The sequence below is a fragment of the Miniopterus schreibersii genome (assembly GCF_964146895.1).
Source record: "Miniopterus schreibersii genome assembly, chromosome: 14".
NCBI lineage: Eukaryota > Metazoa > Chordata > Mammalia > Chiroptera > Miniopteridae > Miniopterus > Miniopterus schreibersii.
Window position 1 is genome coordinate 53,956,391 of NC_138114.1, and position 27,940 is coordinate 53,984,330.

General features: G+C 58.5%; 3 protein-coding genes across 4 annotated transcripts in view; 2 read left to right on the forward strand and 1 right to left on the reverse strand.

Moving 5' to 3' along the window:
• Positions 1–4,151, forward strand: part of ADAM12 (ADAM metallopeptidase domain 12) — a 177,612-nt gene extending 173,461 nt beyond the window's left edge. The window contains exon 24 of the transcript XR_014000260.1: positions 4,069–4,151. The gene's annotated coding sequence lies outside the window, so the exon portion shown is untranslated. The remainder of the gene's footprint in view (positions 1–4,068) is intronic.
• Positions 1–27,093, reverse strand: FANK1 (fibronectin type III and ankyrin repeat domains 1). The gene is made up of 11 exons (XM_081158291.1): positions 27,016–27,093; positions 14,438–14,615; positions 11,699–11,823; positions 6,757–6,838; positions 4,910–4,984; positions 4,043–4,108; positions 3,107–3,272; positions 1,313–1,456; positions 467–544; positions 347–391; positions 1–252 (listed from the first exon to the last, which is right to left on the reverse strand). The coding sequence occupies exons 1-11, from the start codon at positions 27,026–27,028 to the stop codon at positions 181–183; spliced, it is 1,044 nt and encodes a 347-aa protein (XP_081014417.1). The 5' UTR covers positions 27,029–27,093; the 3' UTR covers positions 1–180.
• The window catches only part of DHX32 (DEAH-box helicase 32 (putative)), a 23,337-nt gene continuing 21,350 nt past the window's right edge, over positions 25,954–27,940 (forward strand). Inside the window, exon 1 of one of the 2 annotated variants that reach the window (XM_081158290.1) lies at positions 25,954–26,294. The gene's annotated coding sequence lies outside the window, so the exon portion shown is untranslated. Of the gene's footprint in view, positions 26,295–27,179; positions 27,440–27,940 lie in introns of those variants that run through there. The other variant, XM_081158289.1, reaches the window with a different exon arrangement.

Consider the following 27,940-nt stretch of genomic DNA (forward strand, 5'->3'; position numbering starts at 1 on the left):
GTAGGTAAAGAAAGAAGTGTATTTCAAAGTGGGGACAGTTGTATGTTACAAAAGTCACTGCGAATCTTCAACTAAATAAATAATCGAACGTCACGTCCTCGGGTGCGGAATCTCGTCCTCGGGCTCAGCAGTCACGCCCGGCTCTCCGCCTGGCGGCTCCGGGAGCGCGGCACTGCCCGGTCAGCGGACGGAAGGGACGGCCGACTTCTTGGGCATCTGCTTTCTCCTTCCTTCCAGCAAGGAGACCACTTTCTAGAGACAGAAAGCAGGTGACTGTAACCGAGGGTGTCGCGTGTTTTCTAAGTACCACCAAGTGAGCCTGGAGAGACGGAGAGAGCGTCCCCACCTGCCTGTCGAACACCCTGGCCATCTCCAGGACGCCTTTGCCAAACTGAAGGAGAAAACACAGGGCGATGTTGAGCGCGCTCGCCCCCCGCCAGGGTTCCCGGGGCGCAGAGTCATTTACCTCGTTTCTCACGCTCGCGTCTGCCCCTTTGTCGAGAAGCAGCTGGACCAGCTCCTCGTGGTTGTTCAGCACGGCCACCTGAAGCCGCAAACCGAGAAGCCGGGGTGAGCGGGCCCCCCCGGGGGTGTCCCCGCCGCAGGCGGGTCCAGGAAGCCACCGGCATCCCCGGGCAGGGGCCCTGGAAGCCGTGCGGGTGGGCACATGTGTGGGCTGTCACTGAAGCGGTGACGAAAGCGGCAAGGGACGCGGAGACGGAACCTGCCTTCTCCGCCCCGAGACGGCCTGAGAGGCGCCCGGCGGGAGCGGGCAGAAGGCGGCACGTTCTTTGTATCAACGGATCTGTTTTGATCCTACCGTGGCCTTGGGGATGGGGGAGGGTGATTCTCAAAGAAATAGTGAAAATGAGCGCAAAAGTGCGGCGGTGACAGCCCGGCCGCTGTGCGTGGTGGCCGGGCATCGATGGTCCTGTGCACCAGGAGGTCACTGGTTCATTCTGGGTCGGGGCACACGCCCGGGTTGCAGGCTCGACCCCCGGCAGGGGGCGAGCAGGAGGCAGCCGATCAGTGACTCTCTCATCACTGATATTTCTCTCTCTCTCTCCCCCTTCCTCTCTCTGAAATCAATAAAGAGGTATTAAAAATAAAAATAAAAATAAAAATAAATAAAATTATATGTGTGTGTGTGTGTGTGTATGATGGTGACTGCCATACCCTTGTTAACAGGCCGATGGGGAACCACACAACCCAACCCAGGGCTGGGACACAGCTGGACGCACGGACTTGCCTGGTCACAGAGAGACCGCGGCCCTGTGCCCCCTGGAGGCCGGGCTGTGTGTGGAGGACCTACCATTAGAGGGGTCTTCCCACCCTTGTCCTTCACATTCACGTTGGCTCCAGCTTCGATCAGCAGGGAGGCGACCCTCTGGTTCCCCGAGACCGCGGACACTCTCATGAGTGGGGTCCAGCCTGAGCCGGCGTCCGTGGCGTCGACCTGGGAGGCCATGGGCAGAGCTCTTAGTCCAGTTCCTCTTCCGTAAGGGCGTTCATCAGAAACTTATAATATTGATTTGCCCAAATTCCCCCAATTCAGAAAGCAGCCTTTCTAGACTTAGCAAGGGGTGAGTGGACCGTGCTCATTTCATTCAGGCCGATCTGGGGTGAGCAGCTGTATGAGGGTCCCCTCAGAGGGGCTGAGACGCCCCGGGAGTCCCCACTGGCAGCTTCGGCCACATTTTGTTCACATGGGAAAAAGATGAGGCCCGGCCAGTGTGGCTCAGTGGTTGAGCACTGACCCCTGAACCAGGAGGTCGCGGTTCGATTCCAGGTCAGGGCACAGGCCTGGGTTGTGGGCTCGATCCCCAGTCGGGGGCCCTGCAGGAGGCAGCCGATCAGTGACTCTCATCATTGATGTTTCTCTCCCTCTCCCTTCCTTTCTCTGAAATCAATAAAATAAAAAACTTTTTCAAAGGAATTACCTAATGACTGAGATTTTCCCCCCGAGGGACCCTTTTCTCAGGCCCCTGGGAGGGGCAGCAGGAATCCTGAGGGCCCACAGCGTACGCCTGGCCGCCCCTCAACCGCCCTTCAGAGACAAACTAGAACAAATCTTCCAGGAGACGTGACTCTTCTCGACTGGAGTTTGTTTTCTGGGCCAGCAGTTTAGTTGCTCGATACTCTGAGCCATCTGAAGACCGTAACCGGGGGGCATCTGTCCATCATTCCGTCCTCCCACGCCTCGAAAATTCTACTGAACGCCTTTGAAGTCCTGAACTAAAGGTTCCAAGGTTATCAGCAGGTACGAAAACCGAGCCGCCTGCAGGCCCCCGGCTTCAGGAGCCCAGGCTCCGCTTCCACTGGCAAAGTCACATGTGCCCTTCCGACGGCATTTGCCCAAAGCAGCCCAACGTGCCCGCCTCCGGCAGAGGAACCAAGAGCTGAAATCTTTGGGGGGCTTTGGGTTTTTTTATTCTCACCTGAGGCTATTTTTCCCATTGCTTTTCAGAGAGTGGAAGTGAGAGAGAGACAGAAACATGGGTGTGGGAGAGACACATCGACTGGTGTCTCCCGCATGCGCCCTGGGACCGGGGATCGAGCCTGCAACCGAGGTGCATGCCCTTGACCGGGAACTGAACCCAGGACCCTTCAGGCCTCGGGCCAACGCTCTAACCACTGAGCGAACCGGCCGGGGCCGAACTCTCCTGTTCTTGACACAGCCGGCTTGCTCTTCGGAAAGTTCTATCATGACTAATCTTTAAAGCAAACCGAGCATGAAAATGACCTAATTCAAAGCAACGGGAGCTACGGTCTGTAAGCGTCCCCAGCGTCTTCGGGTCCCCAGCACCTGGGGCGTATCTGGATGCTCGGAAAGGCCCCGTGACGGACTGAAGAGGTGAAGGAGGGCGCGGACAGAGACCAGATGGCGTCGGCGTGGACCTGGGCACGGTCGGTCCCGCTCTGGCCTCAGCTCCGGCTCTCTTTCCACGATCCTCTCATACCAGCTCCACAGTGACCTTCAGGAGCCTCTCACTGGGGAGTCAGAGAAGCTCCCCCAGAGTCCGGCTGCGAGGCCCCCGCCTCCCGGGCCCTGCGGCGGGCACCCCGGGCTCTCACCCACGCCCGCGCTCGGGGCGGAAGGCCGTACCTCGCAGCCGTCCTTCAGCATCCACTCGACCACGTGGCAGTGGCCCCCGTCGGCGGCCCAGTGCAGAGCCGTGCAGCCGCCCAGGTCGCGGGCCTTCCACGAAGCGCCGTGTCCTCGGAGATACTTCACGACGTCCAGGTGTCCGGCGTAGCAGGCGAGCATCAGGCTGCGACATGCGGAGGAAGAAGCGTTGGCGGCGGGCACAGTGCCACCCTCCGGTCCGCAGTTTGCCCCCCCCGCTCGCCCTGAGAGAGAAATCCCCATTCGAGTGGAAAAGCCACGGAAGTTATTCATATGCAGTGAGTGCGTGTCCAACACACTCGAATTCCTGCAGAGTGGAGACACAAGGCGGTCTGTCCATACAGCGGAACGTTATTTGGCCATAAAAAGGGAACGGAGCACTGAATGTTGGCTCCCACGCGGCAAACGCGGCAAAACGTGAGCGACTGGCCAGCCTCGGGGGCAGAACGCAGCTGTTTATTGTTCTACTCTGTCAACTTTCCTAAATGTTCAAAATTCTCGAAATAGAGACGGACGGTCCACATGCCCGGGTTGCGGGCTCGACCCCCAGGAGGGGGGCAGGAGGCAGCAGATCGATGTTTCTCTCTCTCCCTTCCTCTCTAAAATCAATAAAAACTTTTTTTTTTTTAATGTTAGTATTCAAAAGGTATCTCTCTGTCCAGAGAATACAGAGAGTAGGTTTGCTGACTGTAGAAGCCGATGTGTGACTTGCGGTCTCCCCGTCTGACCGGCGTCTGTGGCCTGGCCGTGGACACTGGCCTGCAGGGCACGGGCGTTGCTCGGCGGGCGGTGCCACGTCCCTGAGCCCGCAGAGCTCTGCACCCCGTCACCCCCCCCCCCCCCCGCGAGCAGCCCGCTCTGGGCAAAGCCGGGGCGCACAGCCTGCGAGTGTTTCGGCATCTTCGGGGCACCCACCTGTCCTTGCCGCTCCCGTTCCTCAGGTTGACGTCCGTGCCGTTGGAAATGAGGATCTTCACAAGCCTGGGGGAGACGGGTTGGAACGCAGCTGGGTAAGGAGCTCCGGTGGGCAGGAGCCCACGATCGCCCGGCCAAAGCGCGCCACACTCCACGCAAGACGCACCTTCTCACCGCTCCCCTCGCCACCTCCAGAGGCCAGCTGGCCTTAAAGACGGGCGTCATTAAACCAGAAGCCAGAAGCCAGAATCCCGCCTCTCCACACGGAGGACTAAGAATCTAAAGATGGGGTTTCACCCTTTCTGTGGGTCCCTCCTCAAGAGCAAACTATGCACGTAAACAAGCTGAACCTTCAAGCTGCAGCTCCCGGTCACTTAGTGGCCATTCCAAATACCTTTCCAAATGGCAGCGCTTCATGGAAATAAATTCCTACTTTGCAAAATGGCATTTTAGTTAAAATATAAATATGACTGAAAAAACAGCTCTTCGTCTCTACGTCTCTCCATGTGGAAGAGCGACAATGAAGGGGGTCGGTGGAAATTCTCTCAGCACCCTATCGGGGAAGTTGTCTGTTTTCCAGAATTAATGCCCCTCCCGCCTTTTAAAAAAAAAAAAAAAAAAAAATTCAAATTCCAATAGCGAGTTTTTTCAGGATACACGTAATATATTGCAAAGCAAGGTTCGGCGGCGAGCCCTCTTCCCCACCACGGCTGTGAGCTCCTGCGCCCCCCACACACACACCCCGCAACGCGAGAACAGGCCGGAGCCCGCCCAGCTGCCCCCACGGGGCCGACCCTCCGCCCGCTCGCCCCCCCATCCCGGCTGCAGCCTCGAAGGAGGCCCCGCAGGTCCCGGGGCTGCACCCACCTGGTGTAGCCCTTCTGCGCCGCCACCATCAGGGCGGTGAGGCCGAGCTTATTGGGGACATCCACCTTCACGCTGCTGGGGAAACAGGGGCGGGTGAGCAGCCCGAGCGGCTCCCTGCAGGTCCGCAGCGGCCTTCTGCGGGCACAGGTGGCTAAGATGGCTCATTTTACCGAGAATCCCAGTTTCTTCCGGGCCATTAAATTTCTATTGTCTCAGACTGCCCTGCCGAATATTTTTAAAAGAGACAGATTCACAAGAAAAGGAGAGAAAATTGCTGTAATTTCATTTCGAACAGGCACATTCTTCAACTCGGACCATCACGGGAGCTGACAGGACACTCGGTGAGGAACACGGGTCCTTACGTGAGCCCGAGGATCTGTGCAGGCCCCCAGCTCCAGGGGACAGGAGCCCCCACTGGGGACACCACGCTGTCCCCTCGGCTCCCCCTCGCCCGCTGGCACGAAGGGCCGCCACGGAGACGAGCGCAGGGCCCCTACGCACCAGGTCAGCATTTTGACCTCCGGGGGGACTCCTCCTCCCCACAGTACAGAGCCCGGTTCACAGGCGCCTGGCCTTCTGGGGTGCTCAAACCGCTAGTGCTGCAAGAAGGGCCCTTACCGCCAGCAGCATGGGCGGACCGGGGGCACTGCGCTAAGTGAGTGAGTCGGGCAGAGAGACAGAAACCACACGATCTCACTTACGTGCAGGTCTAAGGAACAAATAAACAAACCAAATGGAAGCAGACTCTTAGATACAGAGAAGAGGCTGACAGCTGTCGGGGGGCCGGGGGGCCGGGTGAAGAGGCCACCGGACTAAGCAGAGAAAAAAACAGCCTCTGGGCACAGACCACCGTGCAGTGCTCACCGGAGGGCAAGGGGAGCGGGGGGAGTAAAGGGGGTGAGTGGTGACGGAAGGAGACTTGACTTTGGGTGGTGAGCACACAATACACAGATGACCGGCCCGGCCCGTGTGGCCCAGTGGGCTGAGCACCGACCACTGCGCCAAAAGGTCCCCCATTCGATTCCGGTCGGGGCACACGCCCGGGTTGTGGGCTCGATCCCCAGTAGGGGGCGTGAGGAGGCGGCCGGTCAATGTTTCTCTCTCCCTCTCCCTTCCTCTTTCTCTAAAATAAATCAATAAAAACATATAAAATATATAGATACACAGATGAGGTATTATAGAATTTTATACTTGAAACCTACATAATTTTATTAATATCACCCTAATAAACACAATAAAATTTTCTTAAAAAGGAAACCGGGAACGCAATCACTTTTACAGTCGTGCGCATGCACACGCACACACGCGCACACGCGTGCGCACACACGCAAGCACGCAAGCACATGTGCACACACGCACCCACACGCGTGCACGCACAGAACCCGAATAACACTGTCCGTTTGCCATTTAGGAGGCAGCCTCACACGCCCACCTGCAGCACCCGCATCGCCTTCTCCCTCCAGCGTTTTAGCGCCTTTTGAATTAGAAACAGCTGACTTAGCGGTTCCTCTGTTTCATCGGGAACCAGAAATGGGGGCTTTGGGGGTGAAACTTGCCTAAAGGCTACGGCCTGTAAGCAAGACTCAGGGATCACTTCTGGGAGGAAAGCGCGGCGCCCAGGCCGGACCTGCCTCTTCCAGGCCCCGTTCGGTCGCTACGAGACCTCCACGGGCCCGTCTTCCCTACTCGCAGGGCTGAGCTCACGTCGCCCCGAGATCGGCGCTGGAGCCCGGCTCGGGCATGCGAAGCTTCCAGAAAATAAAATAAGCTGCACCGTGCTTTTCTCTGCGCGTGCTGGGTGCTACGGTTTAAAAAATAATTATTTCTAAATGGCGGAGTTCTCTCACCCTCCTTGGAGTATCCCGACCAGCAGGTCTTCGTCGTTCACGTTGACGGCTCGGTGAAGGTGCTCGCAGCTTATGGGCTCCCCTGGAGGAAGGGCGCAGAGCAGTCACCCCACACGAAGGAGGCCTCGTCCCCTCCCTCCTCGGCCGAGGGGCAGCTCGTGTCCCCAGGGAGGCCCTGCTCCCCCAGCAAGCGCACCTTGCGCTTCCCAGCCACCGTCTTCTTCACCGAACAGGGCCCGGCTCCCACACACTGAGAGAACACGCAGCTTGTCTAAGGACCTGGGGCATTTTCAAGTTATCAAAGCATTGCTTTGGGAGTGTTGAGTAACATGTGAAAATAACCCTTACAGGTTTTGCAGGACTTAATAAATGCCTGACACGCAGGGAAACGGTCCCCAGTTGTCACAACACGCCGCGTTCTCTTTGCCAAAAAGTCCCTGAAGTGCTTGAACAAACGAAAGAAGACCGATGGCTGTAACACTGGAAATCCGAAATTTCCGTTCTCCCCGGGAAGACAACGTCCACGCCGGCCTGTCTCCCCCGAGCTGGGGGGCAGAGGGGCTCCCGCCCAGAGAGGCTGCCCCGGGGCAGGGGAGGGCGCCGCCCGGGAGGGCAGAGCAAGGAGACGGGCGGGGGACGGTAAAGGAGCCAAGGGAAGCGGGCAGAACGCAGGGGCTCCTTTGGGACAGGGGACCCTGAACGCCCGGGAGAAGACAAGGGGGCGGGAGGGCAAGCAGCACAGTGTGGGCACAAAGGGGCGAGCGAAGGACGCCCAGCGTTCAAGTCACATCGCGGCTCCACTGTTTCACGTTCCGCGACTAACTTTTAAATAATTATTAAGCTTTAACGAAACAATACGGGTGAAGCTCTTAGAACAGCACCTGGCCCATCTGAGTCTCCAGCAGGTGCCTGTTGTTGAGGCGACAGTGACGGGCCGGCAGCTGACCCGGTCCCCACGGCCCCCCTTCCTCCTGCCCGGTGCCCAGCCCCCCCCACGGGGAACACCCACCTGGCCCCACAGGCGCCGAGTTTATAACCCCTCGTTTCAGTCACCTCGAGGGTCTCACCCACTCGTTCAGCAAACGTGTATTAAGGACCTTAGGTGCCAGGTCTTGACACCGGGGTCCCCAGAGAATGAGGCAGACACGCCTCTCTCCTTGGCCACTCACAGGGCGGCGCCCGCTTTCGGCCTGTTGTTCTAAACCCTGGAAGGAAACACCCGCCCACCTACCAGGCGTCCCCCGTCCCCAGCAGGGCGCCCGGCCTGCCCCGGCTCAGCCCAGCGCTGAGCGGCTCTCGGGCAGCCCGGCCTGCGGAGGCCGCCGGCCCTGTCGGCCAGGTGGGAAGGAAGATCCCCGTCGGCCCCTGCGGAGGAGGCTCAGGCACGGTCCCCGGGGACAGGAGCCACATTCCCGTGGTTTCCTGGGAGGACTTTAGCTGAGCAGAGTACAAACTGGGGTGTGGGGGGCAGGGGAATGGGGGTCGCTGTCAGAGCAGTCTTTAGCCGATAACCTTTCTCCTTCTTGGAAAAAATTAAGTTAAGCCAAGTTAAAAATGTTTTAAAATAACAATTTTGTCTGCTAGAGCAAATCCTGAAGATGCTTTAGCCACTTTATATTTCCTTTCCATCGTTCCACACATACTTTTAGACCAAAAGCTTTAAATAAAAACATCACGATGAACTGTCAGAGGGCAATGCCCACACAGCCCCGGCCCTCCCAGGAGGTCGCGCCCGGCCTGGCGGTCCCGCTGCGCGGCTAGGGAAGGGGTCAGGGCTTTGCCCCCAAAGGACATTTGGTAAAACCTGAGGACATTTTTGGTTGTCGCAGCTTAAGGGTTGGTGCACGGGATGACCCCACAGCCAGGAATCGCCCAGGCCCCCAGCGTCCACGTGCGGAGGGGCAGAGACCCCGGGCCGGAGGAGCGTGGACTCAGGACGATCTGCCAGGCGGCCCGCCCAGACTCCCCTGGACAAAGGACGCCCCTGGGAAGTCTCCCTCCCCTCTCGCCTCCCAGCAAAAAGCGGCAAAGAGGGAGGGCGGAGCGTGGGACGGTCTCGTCTCACCAGACAGCCCCACTTCTGAGACTCAAACTTCAACTGCCACGAAAAACACAGAGACAAGTAATTTGCAGGCTCGTCTAGAACGTAGGAAGTTCGTTCCATTGCTACCAAATTTTAAATGCGGTGTCCTAACCGAAGTCCCATTAATTTCGCTGTACCTAGGGCCTCGGGCAATGCCTTTTAGATCCTCATGCCGACCACAACCCTGAGAGCCGGGAAGGCCGAGCCGGTCGTCCCCCGTCCCCGGGCCGGAGTCGGCCGCTCAGGAGCTCAAGGAGGGTCTCGGCAGGCCACGGGTCCCCCCGGGTGTTTAATGCGTGTCAAGATAGCGATCGATTCCCTGCACGCATCCATTCGTGTTAAGTTTTGAATACGGCAGGCACCCCAAATAAGTAGATATGCCGGCAGCCCCGCAAAGTGTTGAATGAGAGGGACTCCCACAGCCTAAAAAGCTTCAGAGAAGTGCTGGCTTCTTGAGCTTTTACAGAAACCTGAGAAAGCACACGCAGCGCCCCGGGCACTGTGCGCTGACCCCTCGGAGCCCCCGCATCCGCCTGCCCGGCCGAGCCTCGCGGCCCTCCCAGGGGGGTCGGCTGCTGGTGCGTCCCGCCAGGGAGCCCCGCGGCGCACAAGTAGCGGCAAACGAAACAGGGTCGTGTTGCGCTGAGTGGCTGAGGACGGTGCGTGGCCCGGGGCAGGGCCCTCTGCTATTAGGTCATAATTAACTAGTCCGGCTCCCGCGAGAGGTGATCAGCGCTCCGGTTACTTATTCTGGGAACAAAGGGACACCCCCAGGAGGAGGGAGGCGGCATAGCTGTCCGTCACCCTCGCCTGCTGAGCTCCAGCAAAAAGCAGCAACAACTGCACCCGGGGCGTGACGGACGGCTCGTTCTCAGCGCGGGCTCCGTGACCCTCGCAGCCACGGAGACGGCAGGGGGTGGGAGCCAGGCCAGGCCAGGCGTGGCTGACCGAGGAAAGCCCGGCGTTCACGTGCATGTGCGGGAGACGCAGGAGGGAAAGGGCCGTGTTCGCCGAGGGGGCCGCCTACTCCCACACGAGGCGCGAGGCGCGAGGCCGGAAGAGCAGACAGGAAATTCCAGCGCCAGCCAAACGCTCCTCCCTCCCGCCCCCGAGTCCCTTGAGACTCTGTGGGCCCGGCCCAAGGGATGGCCATCCATCAATGCGAGCGACTGAACACAAAGCAGGCGGGCGGTGCCTTTTCCTGCTGTGCACCCGAGGGCGGCAACGACAAATACTGAATGGAGGCGGCCCGTGGGGAGGGGGCGTCCACAGGGGCTCCAGGCAGGGTCAGGCAGGACCACGGGGGTGGGGCTCGGGGGACACCTCCTGGGAGAGGGCAGGGCAGAGTGGTCTCCGGAGGGGCCCCCGCTCGGGTCCCGTAAGAGGGTCGCTGAGAAGTTTCCACCACCGGGTTGCTGCGGGGCGATGGCACCCTGCCTGGTGGAAGCTGCGTCTCCACTAAAAGCTGTGAATAAGCGATGAGCTCGCCGGAGAGGAGATTTGCCGATTAACAAGCGGCAGCTGTTTCTCTCTCTAAGGGCCAGCTGATTAAAACGGCACGAGTCTCGCACTTCACCTGGAAAGGGGCCGGGCATCCCCGCTCAGGCGGAGGACCTGCCTCGGATTCGTTAAAGCCGGCCAGGCCGAGCGCAGTCCCAGCCCACGGGAGCCTTCTCCCGGGTTTTGCACGAGGAGCCCACTTCTAATCCGTCTTTAGCCTGAGCCGTCTCCTTAAGAGAGTCGGCCCCGCACCTTATGACGACGACAATAGCCAGGGGAGCGGCCGCCAGCGGAGGGAAGGGCCACCTGGTCCGACTCCCGGGAGGGCCGGAGGCCGGGCGCGCGTCACCTGAGCTGTGACCCGACAGTGAACCACTCAGGAGGCCCCGGGGTCATCAGCAGGAGCCAAGGCCCCGCCACGCCGTGTCCCTGCAGCAGGTCCTGTCTGATGGCCCATGGAAGCCAGGGACTGCGGCGACAAATGCCCCAACCCTGGGCCCGTCGGAAGCCAGCCTGGCATGGGGAAGGCCCACCTGTCCGTCCCCCCGCCCCGCAGGCCCTGTCAGCGGACAGACGGAGCGGACAGTGGTTCTGCGTCCCTCAAGAGCTCCAACGGTGCCCAGCTCCGCGTGGACCTGGGCAGGAGGTCCAGAGGCCCTGCCCAGGCTTCCACGTGGCAGTGAGGGAAGCAGGGGCACAGGGGCTCCGGTTCCTCTCTCCCTCCCTCTCTCCCTTCCACTGTCTCTGAAAAGCAATGGAAAAAATATCCTCGGGTAAAGATTAAAAAAGAGTGGCACTGGTTGCCCACGTCTCTGAGATGTTCCAAAATACCGACCAGGGAACCCTGGCTCCCTGCTCGCCCGGGAACGGCGGAGGTGGGGACGCTCCTCCCTGGCTCTGTGGGCGGAAGCAGCGCTGGGCTTTCCCGACTCAGCACCCAGGGCCAGCTGTGTGGCGCTCCAGACGCCCACCGACGGGGACTGTGCTGCTTCCAACAATAAAGATAAGTTTAAAAAAAAAAAAGAGGCGCACACTGCAGTTGTCCGAAAGGGACGAGGCACTGAGGGCCCTCACCTGAGGATGCGCCACAGGCAGCCTGGGTCCTGCGGGGACGGCTGCTCGGCCGCGGCTCTCCGCCCATTTCCTGAGAAAGGTGCCCCGGCCTTTTGTACCCGGGGGCGCCCAGGGCAGCGCTGGCACAGAACCCGCTCCGGCTGGTCAGACGGCCGGCCGTCCCGAGGCGACGCCCAGGCCGCGCCCGGGCACTGCCGTCTCGGGGAGGGGCAGGCAGGGTGCCCCGCCCGGCCCGCCGTCGTCGCGGGCGCCAGGTGCGGGAGCCGGGAGCGTGCGCATACTCACTGGTCGTGGACGCCGAGGCCACAGGGCTGTACGCATACTCTCCGGAGGGGCTGCTGACCTTCAGGCGGAATCTGTACAGTGTCCGTGGCTCCAGGCCCTCCACGACGTGCTTGGTGGCGTATCCCCTGGGGGAGACAGGACACGGGGTGACCAGGGGTGACGGGGGAGGGGGGGGCATTCTGAATGCTGCCCATTCCGGGAAGGTCTGACCCTGGCTGCTGTCACCTCCCAGGCTGGACCGGGAGGCCCTCGAGCGAAAGGGACGAGCCACGCGTGGCACCCCCACGCCTCCCAGCACGTGCCCTGTGCCCGGTGTGGACACTCAGCTGGCGCACGATGTCAGACTGGAGAACCGGTCATGCTCCCCCGTGACGCGGTCCCCACCTAACAAAGGGTCACGTTTGGGAGAAGACAGGCCGGCCGACAGCGTGTGTGGCTTTCACATAGGGTCTCTCGGGGGGGGGGGGGCGTTTGTCTGTCCAGTGCTCTGGGCCCAGCACCAGACAGAGCTCGGCACGCGGGAGGCCCTCGTTCATTCGCGCCGAATGAGGGGACGGAGTGTGGGAGGTGGGCACCAGCTGTCGCAGGAATCTGGGGGGAGGCCGTCGAGGTGGACCCGACTTGAGCGGAACCGAGGGTGGGGCAGGGGCACGTTCGTCCAAACGGGGGAAACAGCCGGGCACGGCCACGGGAGGGAAGGGGTTCTCTCTGGAGGGTCCTGCTCAGAAGTGAGGGACTGGAAAGCGGGGCGTGGGCGGACCGCCAAGGGCCGTGGGTGTTGGTCTAAGGAGCTGGACCCATTGAGGACGAGCCGGCGAAGGGAGAGGAAACAGAAAGTTCCGGTAGCGGGATCGGACAAACGATAAAAGGCAAGAAAACAGGGACAAGGCACTCGGGCCAGCCAGCCAGCCGCTGGGCGGTGGGACCCGGGGCCCGGCAAGGGGGAGTCAGAACAGGAGCCGGTCCCGTGGGGGGGAAGCCGCCGTCGGAGGGGCACAGAGGGACCTGCGAAGGGACAGCTCACCAGCCAGACACCCGGCCGGGAGGAGAGCCCGAGCCGAGGATGGCGCCGCGGGTTCGAGACTGGCCGGCCCGCGACCCGAGCAGAAACCGACGAGTCAGGAGGAGGCTCTTAAATCAACCGTCCCAGGGTCAAGCGTCCGAGGCGATCGCGTCTGTAAAGCACTTGCTGGTTTTAAGGACCTGAGCAAGGGGCAGGACTAACCCAGTCTCCTTCTGCCACCTAGTGTCCGGTCGGTGTCGCCGATGCTCTGAGCCTACAAGAGCGTTTCCCAGGTGCACCTGGCGCTGGGGTCCGAGGGTCCGCGGCCTCCGCCCCCGCTCCAGGTCAGCGTCCAGGCGCCTCCCCGCGGACAGGGCTCGCGCCTCTGGGGAAACGCAGCGACGCAGGCCCGGCGGCTGGAGGCCAGCGCGCTCGGCTGGGCCTCTCCGGGGGAGGCCGTCCACCGGGCCGTCCGCCTGGCCGCCCAGCAAAGACGACATAAACGGGGACCCGGGGCGGCATCCTTTGACAGACAGCTTCCGGGACGAGGGCGGGGGAAAGAAAGGACGCGTTTTCCTTTCCCGGCAGAAATACAACATCATCACTCTCACGCTTCGGTGGGAACCGCCCAGCGGAACAACAGATGGCGCGACGTGGCGAGCACAGCGTTTTCGAGCAGTCAGGCCACGAGTTATTCTCGTGTGGCAGCTACACGTCCAACAAATGCCGTGTTTCCTTTTTAGGTACGAAGGATGGTTCCTCCCGGGGAAAACGGGGGGGAGGTGCGCAGGATCTCCCATTTATTTCTCACAGCCAGAAACGAGCCTACAATTAAAAGTCTAATTTAAGACCATGTTCGTATCTCGCTTTCGGTGTTCCTGAAACGCGGTCTCATTCAGCAATAAACCTGTCAAAGGGGAGAGATGAGGGTTGGAGCAAAGACTAAGAAAAGGTGACCCCTCAGTCACTCTTGTTGAGTTTTCATTTGTGCAACAAGTTTGACGCGCCGGCGGGGTCCGGGAGCTGGGGCGAGAGCACTAGGCAAGCAGGGACCACGCCTGCCTGCCGCGGAGCGTGAATGCTGCTGGGGGGACGGAAAGCAAACCGGGAGATCGTCCCAGCAGAGCCAAGCGTCAGGAGGCACGTGCCCCAAGGCCCTGGGTGGCAGGACGCTCCTGGCGACGGCCTTTTGAGGAGGGGATGTTTCATCCGATGGGAACCCACCGTATAAAACCAGAGGGAAACGTGTTCAAGGCAAGGCGACGAGGGGGGTGCTGACGTGGGCCCAGGGCGGCCGGGCTGAGGCGGAAAGGCAGGGGTTGGTTGGAAAGAGTTGGCAGGGGAATGTGGTGCGACGTGAGGTCGACAGGCTGTCCCGGGGAGGCCTGGGGGACCCCAGCCCACAACTGCGGATGGAACGGCCTGACGGGAACCTCGTCTGATTTCATCAAGCTCTCCTGTGACTCTTTGGGATTTTTACATTTTGGAATTTTAAAACATACCATTAGAATATTCCAGAAGCCTAGGGAGCCCCCAGAGGTTCAGGGGCGTTAATTCCAGAGTTACTGCTAACGCTATTTTCCAAAAATTATGATTCATGAAAAGCGCGAATGCAAATGATGCTGCTGGCTCTGTCTTTCCTTTCCTCTCAAAACGAGCCTTTCTAGGGCAGCGGAAGCCGTCCCAGCTAACCGGGAAAGCGAAGGGGCACACTGAGCCGGCCGACGGGCACCTACGTATAAATGATACCGTAGGTGTGCGTCTTGGGGTCTTCCTCTTCGATCGAGAACTGGGCCCACTGCTCCTGAGGCCCCTGCCGTTTCGCCTTCCTCTCCAGGTCCCAGTGTAATTCGATGCTGTGATGGGTCACTTTGGCCACAACAGGCGGGTGAGGCCGTGAGGATGGTGTGAGTTCTGAAAGAGAATAACACAGGGTTCATTCCGTTTCCAGAGGAAGAGAGACGGGCTGAGTGCGGCATTACAGCTGCTCAGGGATCACACTGTGTCTCCCCGGCCTGGCTGGTGTGGCTCAGTGGCCGAGCACTGTCCCAGGGACCTGGAGGTCTCGGCTCGATTCCCAGTCAGGGCACATGCCCCGGGTTTCAGGCTCGACCGCCAGTAGGGGGCGTGCAAGCGGCAGCCGATAGATGTTTCTCTCTCTCCCTTCCTCTTTCTCTAAAGATATAATAATAATAATAATAACAATAATAATAATAAACCTCCAGTCAGACTGACCAAGAAAAAAGGGAGAAACCCAAGTTCCCGGGACCAGGAACGAAAACGGGAACATCAGTACAGACCTTATAGACACTAGAGAGCCAATGAGGGATCCTACACGGACGACTTATGAATTCCACAAATCAGATAGCCCAGCAATTCCCGGGAAACCAGAATGTCACCCAAAACACGCCTCTGACATAAAAGTCATTTTCAACTGCAGGTAATTCAGCAGCAGCAAATGCAGGGAAAGCTCTCTACCTCCCCCTTGTCCGCCCAAAGGCAAGATATAAATTCTTCTTTTACTGGAAACTACTCTTATCAGCCCAGAGACGGCACCAGAGGGATCGGTAAACAACCTTATCTCACTGGTCTCCTCCCAGGTTTTTTTCCTGCCCACAGTTTGCTGCCCTTAGAAGCCGAAGACTCCCTCCCTTTCTCTACAAACTATTGCCCTTTGGAGATGCCACATAAGCGGGCGATTCTAAGCCACCACTGGGAATTCTCTCACTGAGCTTTCTCTCCCAAGATGGGCTCTGCAGGGTTAATCACCTGGGTCTCTCGTCCATCTGACTTTGCGTCAAGGGCCCCAGCTGAAGCCCACAGCCGGGTCGGGGAAGGTGTGGCCTCTCCTGCACTACCAAACCCAGGAAGACACGGGCAAGCTGAACACCCCTGTGCCAAAGGACCCGAGACCTTGGGAAACAACCCGGCAGTTTCTTACGTACAAAAAGACTGACAGTGTGGCCCGGCAACCCTGCTCCTCGGTGTCCCCGGAACCAAACGAGAGCCTGCACCCAAACACCCACCTGCGAATGGATACGGAAAATCCATCCACTGGCCACCAAACGTGCAGATAAGCCAGGCTGCCCCATACGATGAAATACTACTTGGCGACAAAAAAAATAAAAACGAATGACCGGTACGCACAGCGTAGATAAACCCTCCATGCCTTATGCTAAGGGAAGTCGCGTTCGAACAGCTACACTGGGAAGGACTCCACCTCCAGGGCGTTCTGGAAAGGGCCGCAGGCCGGCTGCTGCGAGGGGCAGAGGTGGAGGTTTGACTGCAGAAGGGGTGCGCGGTTAGGGGCCTGCGTCTGTCAGCGTCCCAGAGGATACACCAAAGGGAGAAGCGAGCTTTCAGACAAAGCCTGATGCTTGCGAACGACGGCCAGCAGTGTATAGAAAGGACGGCATTTTCTTTATTCCAGGAATGCCCCACTGATTTTAACGTGGGAAAAAAATTAAGATCATCAACACGTTAGCATATTAAAAGAGAAAGAAACAAACGATCGACTCAGATGCATACAAAGTATTTGATAAAATTCAAAACCCATTCCTTGATTTAAAAAAAAAAAAATACTAACTGAGACTAGAAGGGAGCTTCCTATTCTGACAAAGGAGATCCACCAGAAATGAAAGACGCCCTTCTTGATGGGAAATACTGAAACTGGGAAGGGGAGGGATGCCACCGCTGGCACTTGCGCTCGATGCTTTCCTGTAGGTCCCAGGGAGTGGAAAAGGGAAAATAAATAAAAGAACTGGCAATGAAGGAAACAACTCGTTTAAAATGATAGGATTACGTACATTCAGATTCCAAAAAAATAATTGACAGATAAACACAGCAAGTTAGCTACTCATACACCAAACAATTAGAAATTAAATACGACTTAACACATTACATAATTTACAATAACATCAGCAATGCAATGAACCTAGTAATAAATACACAAAGTGTGTACGACCTTTGTGGAGGAAGACCCCATCATTCCGTATCGAATGCATCAGCGACAGAACAAATGGGGGATGAGTGAAGTTCGCGGACTGGAAAGTGCTCCCCACAGTGACCTATCAGTTTAACCCCAATGGAAAGCCCAACCATTTTTGTGAAACTTGATAAGTCAATTCTAAAACTGATACGTAAATGCCCATTAAAAAAATAAATAAACAATAAAATTTATATGCAAATGCCAAAGGCCGAGAGCAGCCAAGACCCAGGGAGGCTGGCCAAACGCCTTCTGATTAATGGATGAGCCACTCAGCCCAAATCCCTACAGCACCACAAGCGAACAGCAGTCCTATGTAGGTGTCCCCAAGTGTATTTTAAAATAAATGCAGGCTTGCCCTGGCCAGTTTGGCTCAGTGGTTAGAGCGTCAACCTGTGGACCAAAGGGTCCCGGGTTCGATTCCAGCCAAGGGCACGTACCTCGGTCGCAGGCTCCATCCCAGCCCCGGCCCACACGAGAACAGGAGGCAGCCAATCGATGCGTCTCTCTCACATCGATGTTTCTCTCTCTCTCTCTCTCTCTCCCCTTTCCATTCTCTGAAAAGCAATGGAAAAAAATGTCCTCACCCGAGGACAAAAAAAAAAATTTTAAATAAAAATAAAATAAACACAGGCTTTTAAAAATATGTTCTAACCTGATTTTTAAATGCATATAAACCCACATTAAGCCTCTTTCTTAAAAGAAAGAAACCGTAACTAAAAAGCCTCGCCTAACATCATAGAGCTTCGGTCCACTGGCAGATTTGAGCTCTGGGACACAGTGTGCAAACCTGTCGCTGCAAGTCCCGGGCCTCGGGCGCTGGCGCTGGTGCTGGTGCTGGTGCTGGTGCTGGTGCCGGCGCCGGCGCCGACGCCGACGCCGACGCTGGCGTGGGTCCAGCATTCTCCCAGGGCTCCTCTCAGTCCACGGCAGCCACAGGGCTGAGCCCACACTCTGGCACAGGCTCTATTTATGATCATTGCTTTAACAACACTTGTCAGCCTTGCCCATAAGTCACACAGAGAAATAGAAATGTTTACGTGGCCTTCTGCCAAAATCAATCCGTCCGAGGCTTTGCTCTTATTACCAGGTCTATCCCAGAAGGCAGGACAATTTTTTATTAGAAAGATGATTTTTACCAAGAAAAACATTATCAGCAAGAAAACTTCCGTAAATTTCCTACTTAATAAAGCGCGTACATGGTGAAGGAGCCACACAGGTTCACCTGGACACCTGGGAGAATGGCTGGAAGGAAACGGCCCAAAACCACGTGTCGCGTCTGAAACAGCTGATGCTCCGTCCCAGCTCCGAAAGCCTCAGCGGCCAGCAATGTCCAGGCTCCGTCTGTATCATAAATCCAGGAAAGTAAAAAGCAAAATACACAGGCCAAAGGACGGCTGGTTCCCTCTGCACCCTACATCATGCTTCGGCACTGTGGCCTGAAATTATATTTTACGTCCGACGATGCCCCTCAGACACAGCGAGTTAAAAATGAAACTTTTAGCCACGGCAGGTGTGGCTCAGCTGGCTGAGCGTCATCCGGGCACTGGAAGGTCACGGGTTCAGTCCCATCAGGGCACATGCCTGGATTTCGGGCTCGATCCCCAGGAGGGGCGTGCAGGAGGCAGCGGGTTGATGTTTCATTCTCACCTCGATGTTTCTCTCTCTCTCCCTCTCCCTTCTCTCTCTAAAATATCAATAAAAAATATTTTTAAAAATAAAAATTAAATAAATAAAACAGAGCGTGCAAGAGGCGGCAGTTACCTCCCGAGTCCCTGTCTCCCTCCCATTTAGACATAATCTCAGTGTCACCTGAACAGAAAAGTACTGCTGATCGCAGCATTAGCAAAGTCTATACTCGTCTTAAAAAGTCACAGTAATGTTTTTAAAAAATATTTCAGAAGCACCCTAGGCAGAAACAAAGAAAAAGGCCGCACATGTAAGTGTGGCAAAGCAGGGGACCGGGAACAGGCCGGAGAATCCACACGGTTACACGAGTGAGGTCGCCCAGCGTTGGGGTTGGTGTGAAAGGCCAGAAAGAAGAAACCAGAAAAGCTCGCGGGGGGTCTGGGGGCAGCTGTGAGCACTGGGGGCGCCGCAACCGTGTCGGCTCCGCGCAGGTAAAACTCAGGGCCGCGGGGGTCAGGCTGACCTCAGTGCCACAGGCCCCCGAGCCTCGGGGCCACAGGGGGCGGGGCCACAGGAGCCACCGGGGCGGGGCCACCGGGGCGGGGGCGGGGCTACAGGGTGGGGAGGGCGGGGCGAGGGGAACAGGGTGGGTGGGCGGGGCTACAGTGTGGGGAGGGCGGGGCCGCGGGGCGGGCCGGGGCGGGGCCACACCTGTGGCTTCCTACTGGAGCTCATGGATCTCACTTGAAATCCATCAGTCCCCAGAAGTGACCAGACGTTGCCAGGCAACCAGCTGTGAGCCACTCACTCACCAGGGGCTGCAATTAGGATGTTTCCGTCCAAAACAAAGGATAAATTTCGTTTCATAAACGGAACTTAAGTCAAATGGACTCCACTCCACACTTCTCACCCACTAACTTCTGTAAAATAAGTCCCTTGGGAGACCCCTCAAAGGAGAAGGGAGCCCGCTCCACGTCGGGGACCAGGGGGGACAGGAGGCGACTCGCCTCGTCAGATAGGCCACAAATAAGGGCCTGTCTTCACTCTGGAGGGAACTCTACCACGCTGTGCAGAACAATTACGTTGTTCAGGAAAGCAGGATTTTTCACTAACACAACAGCAAAAATCCCAAAGTTTGTGTGCGTGCTGGGAAGGCTGCGTAAAACACACTGAACAACTACCAAAACTAGCCCTGCCTTGACCAGGCAATTCTACATCCAGACATTTATTTCACCAATGCAAAGCCAGATACACAAGGTTATTTCATGCAACTCCGCTGATAAGTGTTTGTAACAGTAGCTGCACCAGCTTCCTGCGGCTGCCATAACCAACTCCCACAAACAGAGTGGCTTATCCTGCCTTCCGGAGGTCAGAAGCCCAAAATGGGCCTTGTCCAGCCAGAATCAAAGGCCTGTTCTTCCCAGAGGCTCTAGGGAAGTGGCCGTTTCCGAGGCTTTTCCAGCTTCTGGAGGCTCCCCTCAGTCCTTGGTTCCTGACCGTGTATGGCTCCGACCTCCACTGCCACCTTCACTTCACCTCCCTGACTCCGCCTCTCCTGCCTCCTCTGGAAAGGACCCTGTTCTCAATCCTCGAGCCACCTGGACAATCCAGGCTGGTCTCCCCACCTTGACGGCAGCTGCACAGCCCCTCTGCACAGGAGGCGACACTCACGGGTTCCTGAGATGAGTACAGAGACACCTTTTAGTCAGCTGATCACAACAGCAAAGAGTGGGAGCAAATGGCACGTCTCTCCCTCGCAGGCCGGTTAAATAAATTATGGTCAATTTATACAACAGAATACGTTACAGTTGTTTTTAAAAATGAGGAACTCATTATGGACTAAATAGAAAGCTCGCCTAAGAATAATGCCAGGTGAAAACAAGCAAAGTATAGAATAGAGAAAGGAATCAGAATACAGTGGACTCTTGGACAACACGGGCTTTGAGCTGCGGGGGTCCACTTACACGCGGATTTTTTTTTCAACAGACCTGCAGAGTTCAAACCCAAGTTGTCCAAGGGTCGCCCCGTGGTTGCGAATCTGCATACACAAAGGTCCGACTATAATTATAGCGAACTTCTGACTGGGAGGGAGGTCGGCACCCCTACCCCCTCATGGTTCAAAGGTCAGCTGTATGAAACGTGCTGTATAAATAGCGATTAAATTGTTTCTGGATGATACAAGGGCAGGAACTGGGTGGCGGTGTTACAAGAATGAAACTTTTCACTATACACTCTTATACTTTTTGACTTTTCAAAACTTGTAACTCTGTTACCTATCCACAGAGTAAAATAATGACGTCTAGAAGGCGCAGAAGGAAAACAAAGAGGAAAAGGAATTGTGAGAGATCGGGAGAGAGCCATGTGGGCCGGATGGGAAAAGTCAGGTGTTACAGTAACAGACGCAGGATGGTGTCTGATTAAAGGGCTGCAGAACAAATTACCCCACAATTTAGCCACCTATCACCTCGCAGGTCTGAGGGTCAGGAGTCGGGAAGTGGCCTCGCCGGGTGGGTCTGGCTCAGAGTTTCCTACGACCGTGCAGTCAACGTGCCACCAGGGCTGCCTCTGTCTCAGGGCCCAGCTGGGGCTGGAGCACCTGCCCGCAGGCCCACTCGCGGGGCTGTCGGCAGGAGTCAGTCCTCGATGGTCCTTGGCCTTGGCCCCTCACCACACGGGCCATACCACAGGACACTTGAGTGTGCCCGTGACCTGGAAATTGGTAGGTGATCCCAAAAAGATAAAGAAGATGAAAGAGAGAGAGAGACTGAAGACCAGCCAAGGCAGAGGCCCCGGTCTTTCATAACTAGTCTTGGAGGTGACGTGTCACCTCTGCCACACGCTGTTGGTCACACAGAGCAACCCTGGCACAATGAGGCCGGGGACAAAGGTGAGAACACCAGGCGGAGGTGGGGGGGCTGTCAGGGACCATCTCCGAGGCCAGGGCTCTGGCCAGTGGACACGAGTGAAGGAATGAGAGCATGAATGACCAGGAGGGGAGGCAGGGAGAAGGGCCTGGTGAGCATCGTGAGTGCCCACTTAGACCCGGAGGCTGTGAAAGCAAAGCCACGGAGAGTGGAGCCTGGTCCGGCTACCGAGCCCGATGCCGTCCCTGCCTCAGCCAAGCCTGCGCTCCCGACATGCGGCTGCTCAATGCCCCTGGGGAGTCCCTTCCTCTGTTAGGCTCTCTCCTCTGCCAGGAGGAGACTCCTGTCCACACGACCCGCCACCAGCCACCCATTTGTCATGGTCTGAAGCCCGGAGCTGTGCCTTGATTACATGAGCTGACCGGCTCCTGACACCCTGACAAACTCGCTTTCCTCTCCTCACAGACTCCCCGGCTCCTCCTGCATTTCATTCCAGAAAACCCGTCTCTCCTATCTCAGCGCCGGCAATGACACTGTGTCAGAACACGACGCAGAGCTGACATCCTGCGCCCGATATGAAGGGACACAACCTCGTCTGTGTAACACATTCCTTGTCAAAATATTTGATTTAAAATATCACGAGGAACAATCAGATAAGCCCTGCCTGGAACATTCTATCAGACGGCTGGCCTGGCTGCTTCAGAAATGTCAGCGTCACGAAAGAAAAAGTTCTAGATGAAAGGAGACTAGAGGAAGGTGACAATTAAATGCGACGTGTGATCCTGGGTGGGGTCTTGGTCATGTAAAAAGGAAGAAAGGAGCAGCGTAAAGGCCATTGTTGCGACCACTGGTTGCATTTGCTTTTAGTATCACATCCAAGAGAAGAAAGAAAATCCCCTTGACTTTGGTCTTGGCAGTGCTCTGAACCCCTGGGGCGCAACACCAGGGAGGCAGACACTCACTCTAAGGTGGGTTGGAGGAAGGCTCTAGGGAGGAGAGTTTCTAAGAGATGGTGGTGGCCAAGAGCTGTTTTGCAGGACAGGTAGGTGGCTGGGCAGTGAGCACCTGGGAGGCAGAGGCAAGGAGGCGGGAGTGGGAGAATGAGAGGACCGGCCCACGGAGACAGGCCAGGGAAGGGTTCCCGACCATCTGGAAGGGGCAGGCACAGCTGAAGGAACTGGCCCTGGGGTCTGAGAGAAAGGGATGCCTCCCGGGAGAGAAATGCCCCCCACATGCGGGCAGTAGGGCCCTAGGGTAAGCATCTCCTGTGACGCCCTGGCTGCCACCCGGCCCTGTGCGCTGGAGATGCACAGAACACTGTGCGAGACGTTTACTTGCAGAGGTCCACGCCACCTCGGGTACCTGAGGAGTCACCCTTGGGTGCTGCTGGAATGCAGAAGCCGCTCCTTCAACCCGGCTGGCTAGGTGGGGCCCTGGGCGTGGCGGGCAGGTCCTCCAGGGCAGGAGGCCCGAGTGCGCTTCCCTTCCAGTCAGGAGGCCAGCAGGTCCCAGGTGTCAGGGACGGGCTGGGCCTGAGGGTGATCTGGGTGAACCTGAGCGCCTGGTGAGACGCGGCGACACTGGCCGGTCGGTTTGCCTCTTCCTGTGACCGCTGAGCATCCGAGGTCAGGATTGCGACGGACTTTAGTATTAGCGGTCGGTCTCACCGGCGCGGCCCTCGTGCCTGGGGGAAAGTGCTTTCTTCTTGACGCTCACAGGAGACAGCTCGGGAAGACCGGCAGGGAGGGCAGCCAGCTGTTGACAGCAGTGCCGCCCACTCAGCAAATGCTCGTCCAGGGCTCGCTTCGCGTCGACACGAGGGCCAGGTGGCAGACAGGCCGACGGGACCCTCTCCCACCCCTGGGCGGCCCAGTGGAGGAAATAGATTTGTTTTAATCCACCAAAGAATTACAAACCGTGATCATGGCCAGGAAGAGAGAAGAGCAGAGATCGGGAGGGGCACCGCCTCCCTTGCAGAGTCAGGGAGGGGCTCGGAGAGGAGGCGACATTTAAGCCAAGACCGGAGGACGCGGAGCGAGCGAGGCCTGCCAGAGCCGCAGGGAAAGTGCCGCGGGCAGAGGGAAACTGCACCGCCCTGAAAGGAGCTGGAAAGGGTTAAGGGACCGAAAGGCTGCCACACCTGAGCGTAGCCAGCCCGGCTCGGCCTGCGAGGAGTTTGAAGGGGCAGCTGGATCCCGAGAACTCTGCAGCCTGGTGGCCCAGCAGAAGCGCCGCCGGACGTGCGCTTTGACGAGGTCGCTCTCTGGCTTCCAGGTGGAAACCAGCGGAGCCCCCACGGTCTGTGCAGGACGGTGTCCGGCGGTGCCGGCGGCCGCAGCGGGGAGGGCGGGAGGGAGAGGGGCAGGCAGGGGAGGCCCCCGGCTGCCGCCTCTGGGAAGGTGGCGAAATCCTATCGCCAGGCCGGGGAGGCCGGCAGAAAACAGGATTGCAGAGCGACGCCTTGGCTCCTCCGAGGGCACGCCTCGGTCCGAGTCACCGGGATAACGCATCTCCCCCCGGAATCCCTTTCAGAAGGCGGGCAGGTGTCCACCAGGGGACGGCTGCCTGAGCTAAACTAGGCCCAGATTTTTCCACACAGGGCGAGTTTCGGGGGCAGGCAGCAATATGGCTGTAAGTCACAGCCCGGCGCTTACCTTGATTCTGCAGTTGATAAATATACACTTTTTTTTTTTTTTTAACTCAGATTGTTTGCTTAGGGTGACTTGGCGGGCTAATAAAGATCATGAGAGGAAGGGCTAAGGGCCCCCAAAGCTGCCCCTCGGCAGTGTCACTCACTAAGGAATTAGGGATGAGAGAGAGAGCCACTGAACTTAAGTATTTTCTTTTTGAAAAGGAACTTGGTTAACATCTGCCCTCTTGTTTCATGCATGGGTTATCTTTCCAACAGCGCAGTTAGTTTAGGAAGAAAATAATTAAAGATGTGAATTGTAAGCCAAGAGCCCGAGCACGCGGAGCAGCCCAAGGTCGTTTAATGCTCCCTTTTCCTGAGGAGCTGTGTCTTGGACCACCGGCTGGTCGTTGTACAGAACGGGGGTAGCCCCTGCCGTCCTCCGCCTGTAGCCAGAGTGGAATCCGGCTGTGGGGCCAGTAGACTTGATGTTTATTGGATTTTAATGACTCAGTTAATAAAGGTCATTCCTAAAAGTAATAGAAAACCAAGCGTGTGGAAACAGTGGAGAAGACCGGCTGGGGGGCAGTTTCTAGTAGTTCCTTGGTGTGGTCCGTAGATCGATGTTTAATCTTTAAAAGCAATTAAGAAGGATCCTTCCTTTTAATCAATTTACCAACGCCACATTCAACTACACTTGTAAGATGCTATTTAAAACCCCTCAGTGACAAAAGGCAGCATGCAAACACCAGGCTTAAAGGTTCGATGATACGGGTGTAACAGTATAATGTATTCTTTTTGTTTTGGTTTGTTTCTTTTATTGCTTTTAGAGAGAAGAAGGGAGAGGGAGAGAGAGAGAAACATCAATGATGAGAGTCATTGATTGGCTGCCTCCTGCACGCCCCCGACTGGGGATCGAGCCTGCAACCCGGGCATGTGCCCTGACCGGGAATCGAACCCTGACCTCCTGGTTTATGGGTCAACGTTCAATCACTGAGCCACGCCGGCCAGGCAATATATTCTTAATGTAATATCAATAACGGTACAGTTGTAGTTATAGATAATTGTAATACTTGGTAATATCATATCCATAGTGATGGCCAATATCTTTGAGACAATGAAATAACTTGAGTCTCAGGTAAAATCTGATTGGAAACAAATTTTGAAGTCAAAAGGGACCTTTAAAAATCACTGATTAATCTTGTCCTTTTAGATAGTTAATAACAGCGCATGACTCAGTAAATATTTATCCAAAATGGTGTTTATTAGACTGTGAAAGAACTTCCTAAGGTAAATGGCGATTGTTCCAACTATTTAAAATTAAATTGATAAAAGCATTTTAAGAAAAGCATGTAGAGAGGAATAAATTTAGATGTTAGCCAAGCGTTGATTACTTAACAAATATTTTCCTCCCCGAAATCCAATGAAATGAGATAGGAATGTATGATTCACATGCGCGGTATATTTCTGACACAGTTTTAGGAAGCCTTCGCCATCTGCCACGTGGCTCCTGCTGGCTTTTCCAGCTCTCGGGCGCTCGCGCTCCCGGCCCCCGGCCGTCTTATCTACAGTTTTACCAATCTTCCTCCTCTGGGCCTCAAACCCACCCTGCCCTGCCCTGCCCTGCCCTGCCCTGCCCTGCCCCGCCCCGCCCCGCCCCGCCCCGCCCCGCCCTGCCCCGCCCCGCCCCGCCCTGCCCCGCCCCGCCCTGCCCCGCCCCGCCCCGCCCCGCCCTGCCCTGCCCCGCCCTGCCCCGCCCTGCCCCGCCCCGCCCCGCCCTGCCCTGCCCTGCGCTCCCTGCCCCGGCTGGGGGCCGGGCCTGGAACCCCCTCCCCTCCTTTGCAGGGTCATTGGGCCTCTACTGCCTCCCGCCCGAAGCCGCCTGGCCCTCTCTTCTCCCCTGGTCAGTTCCCGGGGAGGAGGCCGCTGCTCAGTTTTCCTGGGGTGGCCCAAACCAACACCGTCCCCACCCCTCAGGCAGCCTGAGCGTCGCAGGCACTGCGAGCCAGCGAGAGCCCAGAGACAGTGCGCGCTGAGGGATTAGAAGGGTCTGCAGTTCACCTGCTGAAACAACGACATGACGCCGAAGAAATAACGTTGCTGCTTTTGAAATACGACTTTCCCTTCCTTTCGTTTCCCCTCTAGACGGAGGACATGCGCAGCCCGCCACCCGCGCGGCAGGAGGCAAACACTCGAGTCCTGTTTTCTTTCAGCAGGTTCCCTAAAGCACGAATGCGAGTCGCAGGGTGCTGGATGCTGTGTCAGCGCGGCTCCAGCGGCTCCAGCTCGCCACTGCGCGCTTTCTCCTCAGCAAGTGAGCTTAACAGCAAGCGTTAAAAATCCTGTCGGACAGTAACGGCCCGAAGGAGACGCCAGGACCTCTCCCAGAGAGCGGATCTGGTCCCAGGACTTGCGCTTCTCAGGCTGCGCGGGGAAAGGCGGTTTTGGGGGTCAAACGGCGTCCTTCTGCAGAGGCTTAACATCTGGTAAGTCTCCATAGAAAGCGCGGGTCTTGTTTTCGGAAGAAAAGGAAGAATGAAGCTGACCGGGGCGAGGACCCCGCCCCACGTCGCTGGAGAAGCCTGAAAAAAGCCAGCGCCCCTGGGGCCTGACGATCCCGGAATGCGCGCCTTTGCCAGGAACGCGGGGAACTCGGAGAGAGGCGTTTTCTGCGTGTCCTACCTTGTAGAACCTCCAGCAATTCTTCAATCTGCTGGGACAGCGCTCGATTTTCCTCCTCTCGCTTCAGCGGAAGAGCGCGGGGCGAGGACGGGCCTCTAGCGGCGGAGCCCCGCCTCCTGCGCGTTCAGCGCGACGTTTCCGAAGCGGGCTGACCGCTCGCCGCGAGCGGGCCCAGCTCCGGAACCGGAATACCGTGTCCGGAGGCGAATGACCGCAGGCAGCCGCTACTCTCCAGCGAGATTTTTAAAACTTGCTGTTGAGCTCATCTGCTGGGGCGACGCGGGGGCAGCAGCGGCAGCGCCGGGGACCTGCTCGGGGTCGCTCCAGGAGCCGCCACGGGGGGCGCTGCACCCTGGGCCCGCGCCGCCCGGCGCCCCCCGACTCCCCGCGGACCCCTGGGCGGGGCGCACCCCTTCTCTCTCCCAGAGGAAAGCGCGGGGGGCCGCACTCCCAGGCCCGGAGCGCCGACGGCCCGCGGGCCGCCCCTCGTTCCCGGGCGTCCCCGCCCCCGCCCCCGGCCCTTACCCTGGGGCTCCATGCCCAGCGCTCCGGGGCCTCGGGCCAGCCCGGCGCCGCCCCTCCTAACGCCTCCGCTCCGCCGCCCGCGTCGCTCGGTTGCCCCGGCGACGGGGGCGGGCGGGGCGGGGCCGGGAGGACGGCGGGAGGGAGGGACCAAACGCCGCCGGGACGCGCGCCGCGCGAGCGCCGCGTCGCCGCAGCACCGAGCGGGCGGCGCGCCGCTGGAGACCCCGTCCCCCCGCCGGCGGTCGGCGGGCCCTGCGGCTCGTGTCGCCGGCGCCCCGGCGTCCCACCCTCGGCGCGGCCCTGCGCCCCGTCGCTGTCCGGAGCATCCGCCGGTCTGTCGGTCCGGCGTCCGGCGAGCGCGGCCTGCGCGGCGGGGAAGGCGGCGGGGCCTGGGCCTCCCGCCCGGAGCGGAGCGCGGCTGCAGGTAACCGCCGGGCCCGCGCACCTGTTGCGCCGCCGGGGCTCAGCGCCCCCGCCGCCCCGGGCCCGACCCCCGCCGCCCCGAGACGCCCCCGGAGGCGGCCCTCCCGCCGCTGCGCCCGCCCGGCCCGCGGAGGGGCGAGCCCGGCACCCGCCCCGCCGGCAGGGGGACCCCTCGGCGCCGGGGCTTCGGCAGCCCTGGGCGGGCCCTCGGGCGGCCTCCCGGGGCGCGGGGAGCGGCGCAGCCCCCCTGCCGCGGGGGCGGCCCGACCGGCTCGGGGGTCGCGCAGCCCGGAGGCTCCCGGCCCGGTGCCCCGTCATCCCGAGGATCGCATTTCGGGCCGCGGCCCGGCGGGACTTTCCGGTTGGGTCAGTTCTCCCCGTCGGGTTCGTCTCAGCCCTCGGGCGGCGGTGCAGCCCGGGCCGCCGGGCTCTGCGGGGGGCAGCGCGGACCCCGCGCCCCAGGCCGGCTGCTCGCACCGGGCCGGGGGCCTGCGGGCGCCGG

What these genes read in the sequence shown, in the direction of transcription:
- FANK1 (XM_081158291.1), bottom strand. An exon ending in TGCTGAAGGACGGCTGCGAG is followed by an intron (nt 1,457 to 3,106) that starts GTACGGCCTTCC and finishes ATGGCCTCCCAG; the next exon opens with GTCGACGCCACGGACGCCGG. An exon ending in CCAGGGTGTTCGACAGGCAG is followed by an intron (nt 253 to 346) that starts GTGGGGACGCTC and finishes TTCTGTCTCTAG; the next exon opens with AAAGTGGTCTCCTTGCTGGA.